This window comes from Astyanax mexicanus, chromosome 1 (assembly GCF_023375975.1).
Source record: "Astyanax mexicanus isolate ESR-SI-001 chromosome 1, AstMex3_surface, whole genome shotgun sequence".
Taxonomy (NCBI): Eukaryota; Metazoa; Chordata; class Actinopteri; order Characiformes; family Acestrorhamphidae; genus Astyanax; species Astyanax mexicanus.
Window position 1 is genome coordinate 60309398 of NC_064408.1, and position 14772 is coordinate 60324169.

At 35.7% G+C, this 14772-nt stretch overlaps 1 protein-coding gene across 2 annotated transcripts in view; it reads right to left on the bottom strand.

The window, feature by feature from the left end:
• The window catches only part of pde4dip (phosphodiesterase 4D interacting protein), a 116036-nt gene that overhangs the window by 84683 nt on the left and 16581 nt on the right, over positions 1-14772 (bottom strand). For both annotated transcript variants that reach the window (XM_022686515.2, XM_022686507.2), the window contains exons 2-3: positions 11362-11411; positions 10360-10427 (exon numbers count right to left, since the gene is read on the bottom strand). In XM_022686515.2, the coding sequence (XP_022542236.2) occupies positions 10360-10427; positions 11362-11411 (118 nt within the window). The remainder of the gene's footprint in view (positions 1-10359; positions 10428-11361; positions 11412-14772) is intronic.

Here is a 14772-nt window from a genome sequence, read left to right on the forward strand (position 1 = left end):
CAATCGTTTTTTCATCTCTTTAATCCTAAATCACCTGACAGCTTACTGAAGAAAACCCTTCACTACTGTTATAGTGAAGTAAGTAAACTATATGAGCAGATTAAAAGGCATATAGTTAAAGATAATTTTTTTTTTTTTTTAATACTTTGGAAAGTACCTTAAAAAAGATTATTGTATTATATTAGGTTTTAATTCCTAAAATGTTACACTCTTAAATACATTTGACTAAAGTTTAAGACCTTAATTATCTTGTAAGTTCTGACCAGGTGATGTTAATTTCAAAGCTTTATAAATAATGAATGAAATTGTCCTCAGTTCTAAAAGTGATTAGGAAACATTTAGTCAGATTTTACAGACTCAGCGGTGGTGGTGCACAGTTCAACTGCAGCAATACCTCATTTTAGAAACAAGCCATGTAGAGTGATAAAGTTAACAAATGTCCAATTTGCAAGAAAAAAATGGTGCAACTTTTATGAAAAAAGACCTCACTGACTGTTAAGCAACAGTTAAACCAATCCGTGTTCAGGCTTAAATAGCAAACTAGCAAATATTTGGACCGGTGACCCAAATGTTTGCAGGCCTAAGAAAAACAAGTGTTCAAAATGTAATACAATTAGAACAGCTGTCAGTTGCCAATAAGAATATTTTTTAACCAGAATTTGCTGACAGCAATGTCATAAAGATAGCAATTCTTAGCTGTTAATGCATTTTACTTTATTTTTACTTTTCAGTAATTAAACATTAAGAAAGTTCAAATTCCAAAGATTCCAAATTAAAAACGTAATCTTTAAAGCACAACAAATGCATAGTGAATAAATTCAAGATAACAGATTACAGTATGTGCAATTATGTTATACAAAATATATGAAAATATTGCTCTCCTTTAGTGACATGAAATTAAGTGGTTAATTAACTGGTGATGGAAAGAGGGACAGACGCTTCCTTAACGCAGCCAATTAGCATTATGATAATCAGAGCATGACAACTGTTAGCTTCTCATTTACTTTTAACCATTTCAGCATTGTATATGTTTAGTATTATTATGGGTGAAGAGCAGAGTAATTTTTTATAGGGAATGGAGAGAAATTCTTATAGGAAAAAAACCTCATTAATTTAATAGAATATGACATAAAGGAGAAAGTTGCAGAGTGTGACTGTGCTGTGGGAGAGGCAGCCGGGTCAGTTGTGTGTCAGTGCGGAGCTCGCAGGCTGGCCTGCAGTGTCAAACTACTGACTCAGAACACTGATGGATGAAAGCTGGCATGCGAAAGAGACAGGTTACATTTAATTAAGAGCAGTTTGCCTCGTGATTTAGTGGCATTTTCAATTGGAGAAAAGACCAGGGCCGATCTCGCCGTCACTCAGGAATTCAACCGCGGTTCATTCATCATCTGAGGTCTCGTTAAATCTGCAAATTTGAAATTTTTCTTCGTTATTATCCCACCATCGCTGCACAATTTGGCCGGCAAGCGGTACGATTTACAGAGTGGAGCTGGGTTTGTAGGCTCTTTGACCTCGGTAAACGTCTGTGCTTTACTGTACAGTAATTGCAGCATTAGGCTAGCCACTGAGTGCCGAAGCGATTCATAAAAATCCTGTTTTTTTCTTCCCTCAATGCATTTTTGTTTATAATTGTTCCCATATGACCAGAGGGAATACTATAAAATGCTGAAATATGGACAGAGAACAACTTACACACACACACACACACACACATACAGAAACGCACATAAACACAGATCGAGAGAAGTGGATCACAAAGGTCATGGCACTTATACTTGTGTCAACTGCCTCAGAATAAGAAAACTAATCTAAGATTAGCTCCTTCACACAGACTAATATAATTACAGAATTTAGAGTGTAAAGCCAGAGTCTGATCATAAAGTTGTCTGAACCAATAGCAAGTAAAAGCCTTTCTAATGGAGCAATCTAAGTTTTATTATGACAAATGAAGTAATTATTTGACAACACTGGTCAAATTTGCTGCCAAAAATAGTCATTATCTTTACAAAACAAATAAAATTATAGGGCAATAAGCAATTAAAAAAAAAAAAGATTTGTTTTTATAAAATAAGTAAAACCATAGAAAATAAATAGCTAATTTGATCAAATGGGTCTAAATCCCTAAAGATCTACTATAACAAAACTGATTTAATGAATCTTAAAAAAATAAATCAGTATTTTGACAGGCACATTTTATAGAAAATAAAGTATGTTTTAGCATGCATTCATTAAACGATATGGACCAATTCAGTTAGCTGATTCTTTAGCTGACAATTCAGTCACATTATAATTCATGGACCTTATGCTTGTGTCAACGGCCTCAAAATAAAAAAAAATATCTAAAATTAGCTCCTTCACACAGACTAGGCTATAATCACAGAATTTAGAGTGTAAAGCCAGAATCTGGTCGTAAAGTTGTCTGGACTAATAGCAAATAAAAGCCTTTGTAATGGAGCACTGTGTGAGATTAAGGGACTTTTCTATCACAGAGCACACTGTATGATTTCTTGTTTGAAAACCACAGAGCAGAGGTCTTTTCTTCACTGTCACAATACCAGAACTTGAAATACTGATGTCACAGAAAGCTACTTTATGCAAATTAATCTTTCAGCCAATTACACTTTTACTGTGCAGCTCTAAGCCTTCTGACCATCTTGGTATCAGTGTATTCATTGGCACAACCCACTTTGCCATAAAGAAAAGAATAAGAAGATCGTCATGTATTCCCAGAACACTTATACAGACTGAAAGTGCTACAAAGGTTTCGTTAGAGAAAGGCCATAGCTATTACAATAAAAATTGTAATAAATTGAAAGATTTTTAACAATCATATACGGAGTACAAACTTGTTTCATGGGAACAACAGTGGCATTTTATGGCACTACTCAATAAAGCATTTGTAGCACCTTTTTTTGTAAGATCTGTAAGAATTCTATGAAGATCAGCCTAATTACTGGTTGACAGTAATTCAATTTGTAAAGAAAACTGGATCTGACTGTTTTATGTAATAACATGATACTTTTTTCATTTTTAATCAAAACTATATTTTCTATTGTTTAAAAAATCAGCAGTCACTTGAAACCAAATCATTCTATTTAACATATATATATATATATATATATATATATATATATATATATATATATATATATATATATATAGGCTGTATGTAATTTTTTTTTTAACATTTTTAATGTTTTTTTTTTTACATTCTACATTTGATCGAATTGAAAATGGCTTCAAGAAAACAAATGTATTAAATTAAATTTGATAGTTAGATGTGAATATTAATGTGTTAATATATTGTAAGGTAGTTTCATGTCATTTCAGGACCCCCTTAAACCTAAATTGTTACTAAAATTACTGATATTTTGTCAAAATAATTTCTTGTTTCCTTGTTTTGGCTTGAGTTTATGCCATTACTGTCAGGTTCATCCCATTTACAATGTATACAACAGCTACTATTTCCCATATTTCCCCTATAGTGCAGCCCTGCTACAGACTCATAGGTACCCAACCGTCACACAGCAGTGGTCTTTGCTCTGTGGTGGTGGGAGAATAGATGCAGGGAATGTAAACCCAGGAAAATCATCAACAGTTAGAAGAAACACTCTGCGGTGCATCTCTCCCATAGCGAGCCATAGGCCATATTAGCTCGGAACACTACATTATCATTATCAACCATGACTGTCTCCATAATTTACTCAGCATGGTGGCTCTGACCCTTTGATGAAGGCCACAGATTTACGGTGGGGCTCTGGCTTCAATTAAGCAGTCTGGTCCTGCTCTCTCCCCCTGTCTGCACTATATACGAAAGAAAGAGAGAGAGAAGAGGAAGAAGAAAAGGCCTGGAGAAAATGGTAACCTGACCAGGGATAGATCTTATAGCCTACAGTGTGTGTGTGTGTGTGTGTGTGTGTGTGTGTCTGTGTGTGTGAGCCGATAGGAGGCGCAACTCCCCCTCCACAAGGACCGAGCACCACCTTGCCGTCATCTTCTCCAGCTCCCTCTGTGGCTCTCAAGTTTTTCACAATATTGGAAATGAAAGCAATTTAGACCAACTGTATCAGGTATCAGTCTCATGTCAGAGAATAATAACCCGGCAATCCCAGCGAATTTGAGGGAGGCAGAAGAAAGAGGACGAGAGGAAGGGTTGGGAAAGGAAAAAAAATACAAGCTGGAGGGCACAGAAGGATTTCCATATGTATAAGATGGGCTGAGGTTCTGCAGACAGGGACACATGTTAGCCGTTATGCCCCCCTCTCTCTGGGCTGGGCTGGTAAGAGCAGGAGTTAGAATACCCTCAGAATGAGATGGCACTGTGAACGGTCCCGGCAGCCCGGATCAGAACACTGCAGACATCTACAAGACGCCAGCTGACTTACAACATACAAAAAATGATCAAACACCTAGCTAATATACAGCTCTGGAAAAAAAATAAGAGACCACTTAAAAATGATGAATTGAAAACCTGGCATAATGTTGTCCAAAAGCATTGTGTAAGACTGGTGGAGAAGAACATGCCAAGATGCATGAAAACAGGGATTAAAAACCAGGGTTATTCCACCAAATATTGATTTCTGAACTCTTATTTTCAGCATCAAAATGCTCTAAATGACAATATTTTTATTAGGAATTTGGGAAAAATGTTGTTTGTAGTTTATAGAATAAAACAATGATGTTCATTTTACTCAAAAATATATCTATAAATAGCAAAATCAGAGAAACTGATTCAGAAACTTAAGTGGTCTCTTATTTTTTCCAGAGCTGTATATGGTGTTTTTCTGTAACCTCATAATAATTACGTTTTTCAGATTTAGATTTTTTAGAAAATCATTAAGTACATATAAATTATTTTAATCAACCAGGTCACAATCTCCTAAACTTCCATTAATTTGACCAACAAAAATCATTACGTTGCGAGAACATGTCCAATCCTGACAAATGCTGTAATTATTTGATCCCACTGGTCAAATTTGCAACCAAAAATAGTCATTATCTTTACAAAATAAGTAAAATCATAAAGCAATAAGTAATTATTTAACACAATAGGTAACAGTCTTTAAAAATAATATTTGGTTTTAAAAAACAAGTAAAATAAAAAAATATGCAACTAATTTGATCAAATGGGTTAAAATCCCTAAAGATCTACTATGACAAAACTTATTTAATGAATCGTAAACAATTAAATCATTATAAACATTTGCTAGAAAATGCAGGATATTCTAGCATGCATCCATTAAACGATATGAGCCAATTCAGTCACATTATAATTGTAAAATGTCTTATAATTTACAAATGAACTCAAATAAAATCATACAATAGCATAGTCAACAGTATAGGCAATAAAAAATCCTATAGATTATTTTTTATATACTGCGATCCATGTTAATGGTGTAGAACCAATCCAGTCCATTGTCTACCTTCACTCTAATGCAAAGATGCATTTTCACATCTAATAATAAACCTAGTAGGTGGTATTGTTATAATAATTTGCACTACAGTTTCAGTTCATGTCATCTTCTGTGTGTTCTGTGACACAGATCAAGCGTTAGGGAGGAGGAAAAATCTCCCAACTGCTGCAAGGCATATGCTGCACTTGATGCGGAAAATTCTGACCTATTTTCTACGCTTATAACAAACAAAACGAGACAGATAGCGAATGAGGCTGCATGCGAGCTCAGACACTGCAGTGATATTCAGTTGTGAGTAATTCTAGGTAACGTTTTCTGCGGCTCTGTGAAAGCTTGTGCGATTTCGGCGGCTCTGTGCTGAAAAGGCAGCGGCCGTGCCGCAGAGGCGAGCGGTGATCCGGCCCTGACAGAGCCTGTCAGAAATGTAGCCCTTCTGCCAAACCTGCGTAATAAGGGCAAAATAACAGATTAGCAACTGTAATTTGTCCTGAGGTTTTAATAGTGGAAATTATATGCAAACCTTCTCTTTATATCAATTGAAGTGTTCTGTGGTCAGCTCCAAAGCGCTTTCGTAGGCCACCATATGCTTTCAATTTTTCAAACGTAGCAATAAGTGCTATTTGAGAAAGTGTATTTTGACTTTCGATTCTTCTCTTTTTTTTTCTGAGCCTACCTCCAAATCACACACCACAGAGTTGTTTGACAGTTACAAATGGTATTTTGGCAAGTTCGTGTTTCGTCGAGCTAGCAGGGGAAAGATTGCTTCTTTAAACTGACAGATCTGTAGAGTGTACGCTACAGACTGAATGTGTCACACTGGCTCAACCTAAATCAAAATTCCACTCTATCATCCAGCAGGACCAAAGCACCGGTGCCCGTTTAAAGCATGTTACGCATATACACTCACTCACACACTCAGACACACACACAAACAGACGCTTATGAAGTATACAAATCTGCCCAGCACCTGTGCCTCAACAGTACAGATAAAACCTAAATTAAAAAATATATGAGAAAAAAGCCTTAACTGTTTCCATAAATCCCTCGTTCTTTAGAGAAACAAATGTGTGCTTTACGTGGCATCTCTCCAAAAAGCCATTTTTGGTATTGTTGTTTTGATTATGTCGAGCTAAAAGCCCCATTCACATAACTGCTGCCTTTTAGCTCACCACATTTACTTGCATTAAAGCCAAAAAGCAACAGTTATTTGAATGGAGCTGTTTGCTGAACACCAACAGCTTCTAGAAATGCCAGTAAAAAAGAACCACTGTTTGTAAGAAAAAGATGTAAAAAAAAAAGTGTAAAATTGAAATGGTCTATTGTCTTTATACTGTATTGTACAAATAGATTCTTACATGGAAAATGGTATATGTGTTTTTCACTGTGTTAGTCAAATACATTGGAATTTAGTTTTCCTTAATTTGTGGCAAAATAGAAAAAAATAAAAATCTACTCTTTTTACAACCACATATATTGCATTCAACAAAAGTTTTTTTTTTTTTAAACCCCTTAAAATGCCTTGTCCCGTATACAGGCTACAGGTGCAGGTGATACAAAACCCTTTTTCTCTGCAGTAAAATGGGTTATTCTCATTTTGAAAATTTGAGGGCTTTGAAATCTTATACAGAACACTTGGAGAAGCTGCCTGTTCACTTTCTACTCCACTTAATAATTACAGATCAGTAACAGGAATCAACCCAAATTTTGCATGTTTAAAAAAATAGACATAAAAACTAGACAAACATAACGAGGACATGGAGGTTTTTTATGATTTTATTAATTATATTTGGACCTTAGCAAATTTACTTAAATATTTTTGCATATTTTCTATTATAATTATACTTTTCAGTAACGATCCTTATCCAACATGAAAGCTTTTAATGTAATGCTTAAATAGAAATCCTTAAGATTTAGTAAAGTCAGACAGACAATTGACAAAATTCTGGTCTGTTAAGGGGTTAAATAAAACTACAAGGAACTGTACAGGGGTCAATCCACAAATTTCTACCACAATAAAATAAATATATTATATATTGTTGATATTTGGAGCATTACCAACGATGATCCATAATCATTTCCTAAAAAAATTTGGATGATGAACGATTTTAATGCATAGTTCTTTAAATATCCAGAGTAAACTCCTGCAAAACACCTGCAAAAATACTCCCCAACTGATAGTTTAATAGGAGCATAGGCCATAACAATCAACTGGATTTAATTCAGCAGGGGCCAGTACACTAATCAAAGACAGATTTAAAAGTCAAATAGGCAAGACATTTAAAAGGCAAATATCTCACAGAACCTGCCGCAGTGCCAGTTTCTTTAGAGAAAGAGTTTTTTTTGTGTAAATGAGGCAGTGAGTGTGCAGAGCTTAAATTTAAAATGTCTTCGTAACGTAACATTTAAATCGAAGTTAGTTTTGTAGCAGATACTGGATAAAAAGTCTAAATTACTCCAACTGAATCATATTATTGAGCCTGGAGTTTCAAAGGATTCCAGAACTATTCCATCTATTGAAAAGTTCTTTGTGGAAGTTAAAGTGGCTCTTCGATGGCATCTCTCCAAAGAACACTCTTCATTAGTCAAACATGAGCACTACCTTATAGGTAAATGAAAAGGCTGCTCTTTGGGTCATGAAAACGTAAATGCAAATTCTTTCTCTTCTGCACAATTAGGCCTATATGATGTGATTCGAATTTCTGCAGCTGATGCCATGAACACTCTACAAAGAGCAGAAAATGGCACGCACACATACGCCTTTCACCCCCCTGAAAAGAAAAAATTGCAGTCTTTCACCAAGGCCTCTGGTAATTGAAGGGAGCAACACTGAAGTTATATCATAGCCATAATAGGTTGGCTGCCATCCCAGAAAGCATTCTACATGCAGATTGGACCCAGCCGTGTGCTCAGAGGATCAGACCTTTGCTGATCCCCCCTCTGTTCATGAGTCTGTTTTATGAGAGCGCCATACAACGCAGCTGCAAAAGCCTTAGCAAATCAGACACAGTTGGATGGCTGTATTTGTGCAGGCTGGGTTGCTGGGAAGCTTGAAGGATTCCTGCGCGTTTCTCTGCGCTACAGTTGAAAGAACTAATGTGCCAGGGCTGATGTTCTTCACAAGAAATCCTCGATGGGATGGAAATGGACTCTGACTCAAACAAAAAATGCAGTGGCAAACATACTCTTACTTACATTTACAGTATTTTCCAGATGCTCTTAGCCAGATAAATGCAAAAAAATTGCTTCATAAAAAAAAAAAACAGAATAAAAAAGGGAGTGAGTCTGAAGTATGTTTAAATAGGTAACTACACAATGCAAAGGTTTCTCACATTCACACATCTCATTTACTAGGTTCATTATGAAACCAAAAGTGGTTCTTCTATAATAACGCTCAAAAAACCTTATATAGGTCCTTTATGCTTAGTAGTTTACACTGGTAAGTAAGTCTAACACAAAGGACCAATCCCATTTCAGAGTTCAGAGATCCAAGAGGAATCATCAGAAATGCAGCACATGTGACTTAAATTATTCTGATCTGAAATAAACCAATTTCTTACAGCCAATTTCTTACAGTCAAACTAAATCATCCAAAAAACAAGTATGCTAAATTGTTTGGGCAAGACAGAAAAGGTGAATCTTATTAAAAATAGCCTCCATATTATATCAAAAATTACATATAACACTAGTTCCCAATAGTGGTCCTGGAGCAGGTAATGTGTTAAAAGAAACCACCAAAATGTGCAAGATTGTGGGTCCTCAGTGACAGGGTTGGGAACCACTGGTATATCACAATGACGTTTGTCCGTGAACAATAAATAAATAACACTGCTTTATTACCAGGCTACCAGAGGTGGTGCGTAAATGACCCTGTCAGGCTGATGTGATAGAAGTGAAGCGTTAAAGTTCAATAACCTAGCTGCTGCTGGTTAATTAGTTAATTTTAGAGCACTGTATGTCCTCAGAAGGGTGGAGACATTAATTATTATTATCCATTCCTTAATTCCTTTGTGATGAGGAGCAAAAATTAGCTTTGATTAGCTTTTATTTTATTTTATTTTTACGGTCTGCCCTAAATGCTGCAGCCCCTGCCATCTGTTGCACAATTTCTAAGCTAGCTAGCTACTGAGACAAACTACTATCAATCTTTTTAATGCTTTTTATGGAGAATTTGGCCTTAAAACATTGAAACTACACATTGAACTATGGTAATATAGTGCAAATCATCACACTACAGAGGGGTAGGGATAAGTGGTAGGGCCAAGGAGTGAAATGGGATTGGGCCAAAGACTAAATTATGCTCAATGTTAAATACAGATAAAGATAACATACAAAGCCTTCTGCCAGTACTTTGTATTCATTTTGTATTTGTGCACATTCTCTGAAAGCTTACGGATATGGATGCAAAGCTATATTGGCACTTTAGTCAAAAGTGAAACACGCAAACGACACAGGAAAGAAGAAACTCTGGCAAAAAAATCAACCCATTTACACCACTTTTACACCACTGCCTCTTTCATCTTTTTTTTGAAGTAAGCAGATTATCAAGACCTCCTCCATCATTGTCATGTCTGATTCTGATTCTGTCAGAGACTTCTGACTCAAGTCAGTCCAGAACTGCCTCTGGTGCATGTATTGCTTAGCATCCACGCCAGCATAAAGGATTTAAAGGAAGTATAAATGAGCCTTAAGGAGAACAGTACTGTTACCTACTATGCTACAACAACTCCAAGCATAGACAACATGTAAACAGTACCTGACCTATTTTCATAACAATGTGTTTCTATATAAATAGCAATGTAAAAAAATATGAATTGTTAGATCATGTGTGTCTCATTAGGTGGTTAGAATAAGACGTGTGAATAACCAATGAGAATGTAACTGATGAAATGCTGAACGTTATGCATCTGAGGCTGAGAGCAGAGAAACAGAGGCAAGCATCTACCTGCTCAAACTCCCTCAGGCTGTGCGTCTGCAGCGGAGGGCCTTTCTCAGTTTCATCGCTGGAGAAATCTGCAAAACACATTAGGATACTGTTAAAGATCTTTTTTTTTTTGTAAATGTATGAACATACATAGTTGTAGCTTTTGGGTAAAAGCACTTCTATTTTATGGTTAATGGTTGTGTAATGCTGTAAGACTGTAATGGGTTTTAATGGTTCGTTTCATAAGGCGGCGTAAAGGTCAGCTCCTCTGAATAACGCACATATACACACTAGCCGTACACACACATCCAGATCCCTGTTAAAACAGCACCAGGGGGTACAGCTGAATAGTGCCAAACCATTTCTGTAAAAAAAAATGGCTACCAAGGAAAATTCCAGGAAAGGCCTCACAGGGCTACAATGATGTGTTTCTTTTTTTCCCCTTAGCAGGAGGAGAGGAGAGGTCCCTGAGGGCATAATCACAGCAGTATTGGCAGAGCAGGGACTTCTTACAGTTCTTTAAAAAATCTCTGCACAGGCCTCATTAGAGCTTATTAAAGGCCTTTTATTTAATACGTGCCAGTGATATGCACTAGGAGTGCGCCTGGAGCCTGCAGTGTGGTACAGAGACATTGCACAACACCGTTCCAGAAAACTGCCAAATGTGGCTGTGCTGGAGTCCAACATATAGTAAATGGGCATTTTTGGTAGAATGTTCAAATTAATTATGTTTAGAGAGGCATTACCTTCATGTTTTTTTATAAGAGTTAGCAGAAACTTGCTGACATAAAAGAGGATGAGGTAGAAGAGTAAGTAGGACGAATGGAGAAAGAAAGACTAAGCAAAACAGATAAAAAGAAAGAGAGAAAGAGAGAGAGACCACGAAAATAGAGGAAAGTTAAATTGCTTGCATGTGAGAAACTGTTAATTCATCTCCTGACAGCAGGTGTCAGAGGCTACCACAAGACTTGCAGGAGATGTAAAGCCTTTGTAATTCCAACAGTTATGTTTCCATGTACTCACCATTCATATGGGACTTGCTCTTATTGGCCTCTCTGTTTCCTCCGCAGTGTCTGAAACACAGAATTACAGTCATTTACCTTTCACCCAAGCTTACAATACTTAATACATCTAAACAGAAAACAGTAGAATCAGGTAATCAACGCTGATCTTTCAGTATGTATGCAAACCTGATCTAATGTTTTAATTTAAGGTTAGTGTTGGGTGAATGACCTTGGACACTAGGTAAAAGTAGAAAAACACATGAAGGCAAGGAAATCCTTTCAAGTTTTAAATTTATTTTTTCACCAGCAGTTGAGGTATTTACAATCATGCATATAAAAAATAAATGAACAAACAAAAGAAAACAAAAAAACTCTCATCAGAGGAATAGACTATAAATGACTGCAAAGTCATTATAAAAATAAAATTCCTCCCACACACAAAGGCAAAGCTGGGTGTCAGCCCCCTTCTAGGACTAGAGCAAACTACCTTTCCCACCTGAGTTCCCCCCAACATCTATTTTTAGAAAGTATTTATACTCTAAGCCCCTCCCCCTGTTCTATAAAACCTCATTAGAGCATTATTTACATTATTAATGCACATAATTCCTTTCTATCGGGTTCTTTAGTCCCCCCCCCCCCCCTTCCACAGAGGATGAAATCATCCAGGTATATATAGAAGCCAAGAGCTAACCCACAGATACTCTTTTAGACCTTCACAGGTAAGTAGGAACATTGCAGGTAAGTATGAACATCACAGAAAAAACATATGGTAATGTGTAGGGGTACCATACATCATTACATTAATGTATCAACATTTATTTTATTAGATTTTTTTATTTGTCCTCTTAGTGCCTCCTAATTTACAATATCAAAACTGTAAATGATCCAGAGTAAAACCAAACTGCAAATTTTAATCGATTGTCCCTGATCAGCTGGCACATATAAATAACAAAATAAAAGCCCATCATATTATGCCCTTCATAAAAGATCTAACCTAAACAATATATATATATATATATATATATATATATATATATATATATATATATATATATATATATATATATATATATATATATATTACTAGATGTTGGTTTATAAAAGACAAACGTTTATAAAAAAAAAAAAGACATTCAATGTTACAATCAAAATACTATTCCTGCTGAAAAGCACAAACCAGCATGATCATGGCGGACAAACCGCAGGACCAGCATGACCACACTGGTTGACCAGCAGGACCAGCAAGACCAAGCTGATCTACCAGCATGACCAAATTGGTCTACCACCATGTCCAGCAATCTCTACCATAGCATGTGGCATGTTTTTGCCTGAATAGCAAGACTTCCTACCAGCATAACCATCAAACAACCCATCTGAAATGTTAAGCAACTTTCTATCAAAAGCTGGAGTTCACCTGAATTTTTTTTAAAAAGGGAAGTTACACGACACAAAAACAGAACAACACAATTTAATCACCAAATAAATCAACATGTATACCACAGCTAGATAATAATTGAGAGCACAAAGGCAAGCAGACACTGGACAGGAGACTAGATTACCAATATTTCAAAATGATATAAAAATCAAAATGATAAATTAAAGTTTAGGTGCCCAGGGAGATAAAGCCCTAAAAGCTTTGCATTAAAATAACCTTTGACCGGTGAAATGAATAACTTGAATTACATTTTCTTGTTACAATGGTGCCTGTCAATGGGTGAGATCTACATATTAGGCAGCGAGTTAACAGTCAGTTCTTCAAAAATGGACAAATTTAGAAAAGTGAGTCACTATGACAGATAAAAGCTAATTTATGTTGACTAGACGACCAGAAATGGTTCAAAATAACAGTCTTGCAGGGCGTTTTTAGTATGCAGTAGGGGTTGCATAGAATAATTGACCATATGACTAGATGACCAGGACATACACTTTTCACCACAGTGGGCAGCTCTTGACTAGTTGGAAGAGAAAAACAGCAGCAGTTCACTTTTTTGAGTCATGTGCATCTGTATCATTTTCCAAATATATTTATTTTTCTCTTTAAAAGTGTAGCCTAAGATGCACTGAAATGTGGATGTTTCATTTAGAGCATGTATTTAGCTGTAATTTGAAACATGATTTGACAAATTCATGACTGTTGTCAATCAACATTAAACAGTGAAATCATACAAAATAATTATTTTGCTGAATGTTGGCTTTTAAAGCAGTTGTTTTCAAATTAGCTTGTTTCAGCCACAGTCGTCAGACTAATCAAACAAGTACAGACAAGTGTGCTGGATGAGTTCTTAATATCAGTTTTGCACATTAGCACCACTCTCCACTACTTGCAACAGTAAAATGGGTACACAGGTGTAAATTAAGGCAGGCTGAACTAACCATCTGGTGTTCAGAGAGATTTGTGACAGTATAATAATCCCATTTTCTCACAGAGCATAAAGAGCATATTACAATTTTAAGTAACAGCCTTGCTTTTCGTGGATTACAAAGCATCTCCATTATCTTTCAGATAAAGTCCTATAGAGGGGAATATTTACTGTTTAAAAATTGTGGTGATAGATCTCAAAGATATAATTTGCTAGATAGTGAGACGCTGTTAATACATTAAGTCTACACTGTGAGGCATCATTTCATGGCGGAAGAAATAAGTCTACCTTTAGCTTTGTTATCTTTGTTACCTCTAGATCCGTATTATGTCTCGCACTTAATATCATAACCATTTCATACTTTAAAAAAAAAACTAGCATTTCTCTTTTTTAGAGATTATGAATTAACTTTCCAATGTCCCACAATATTTAGCTCTATTGACTGTAGAAATAATAAAGAATATATCTTTAAATAATTATTACAAGATTATGCTTCAAGGTTTCTAGTCATTTAAATTTTATATTAGACCACTTTCAAATTCTTTAAAATGTTAATATCTTTAAATTGTTCTTAACTACCCAGTGAAGCCCAGCCTTGGATCAGGACCAGAGTATATGTTAGCATTAAGATTTCGGATTGAGGTTAGGGTTGAATATTACGTAAATGTTACATAAACATTGGTTAAAATTAAGTTAAGAATCTACAAACCATCTGAAAGAATTGCTATTTGTTGTTACTAAGCAAAGACTGGGTTTCCCCCACATTTTGTAAGTGGAATTCATGCTTTCAGGTCTTAGGATGGATACATTTACATTGCTGATTACGTTACTTTTGACAAATGCACTAAAACTAAAAGAAGCATGTGGACTGAAGTGGCAGAATGACATTTCAGAATCATAAGCAATTAGTTGCATTTTAAACCAGAGTAGCAATGAGAGAGACAATTCTCACAATTACATGACAGCGAAGCATCATCAGCATGATTCTGAATCTGTTATTTAAAGGTAAAAATGGTGAAAAAAAAACAATATTGCTTTGTGATCTATTTGAATTAAGTGTTTTGTTTTGC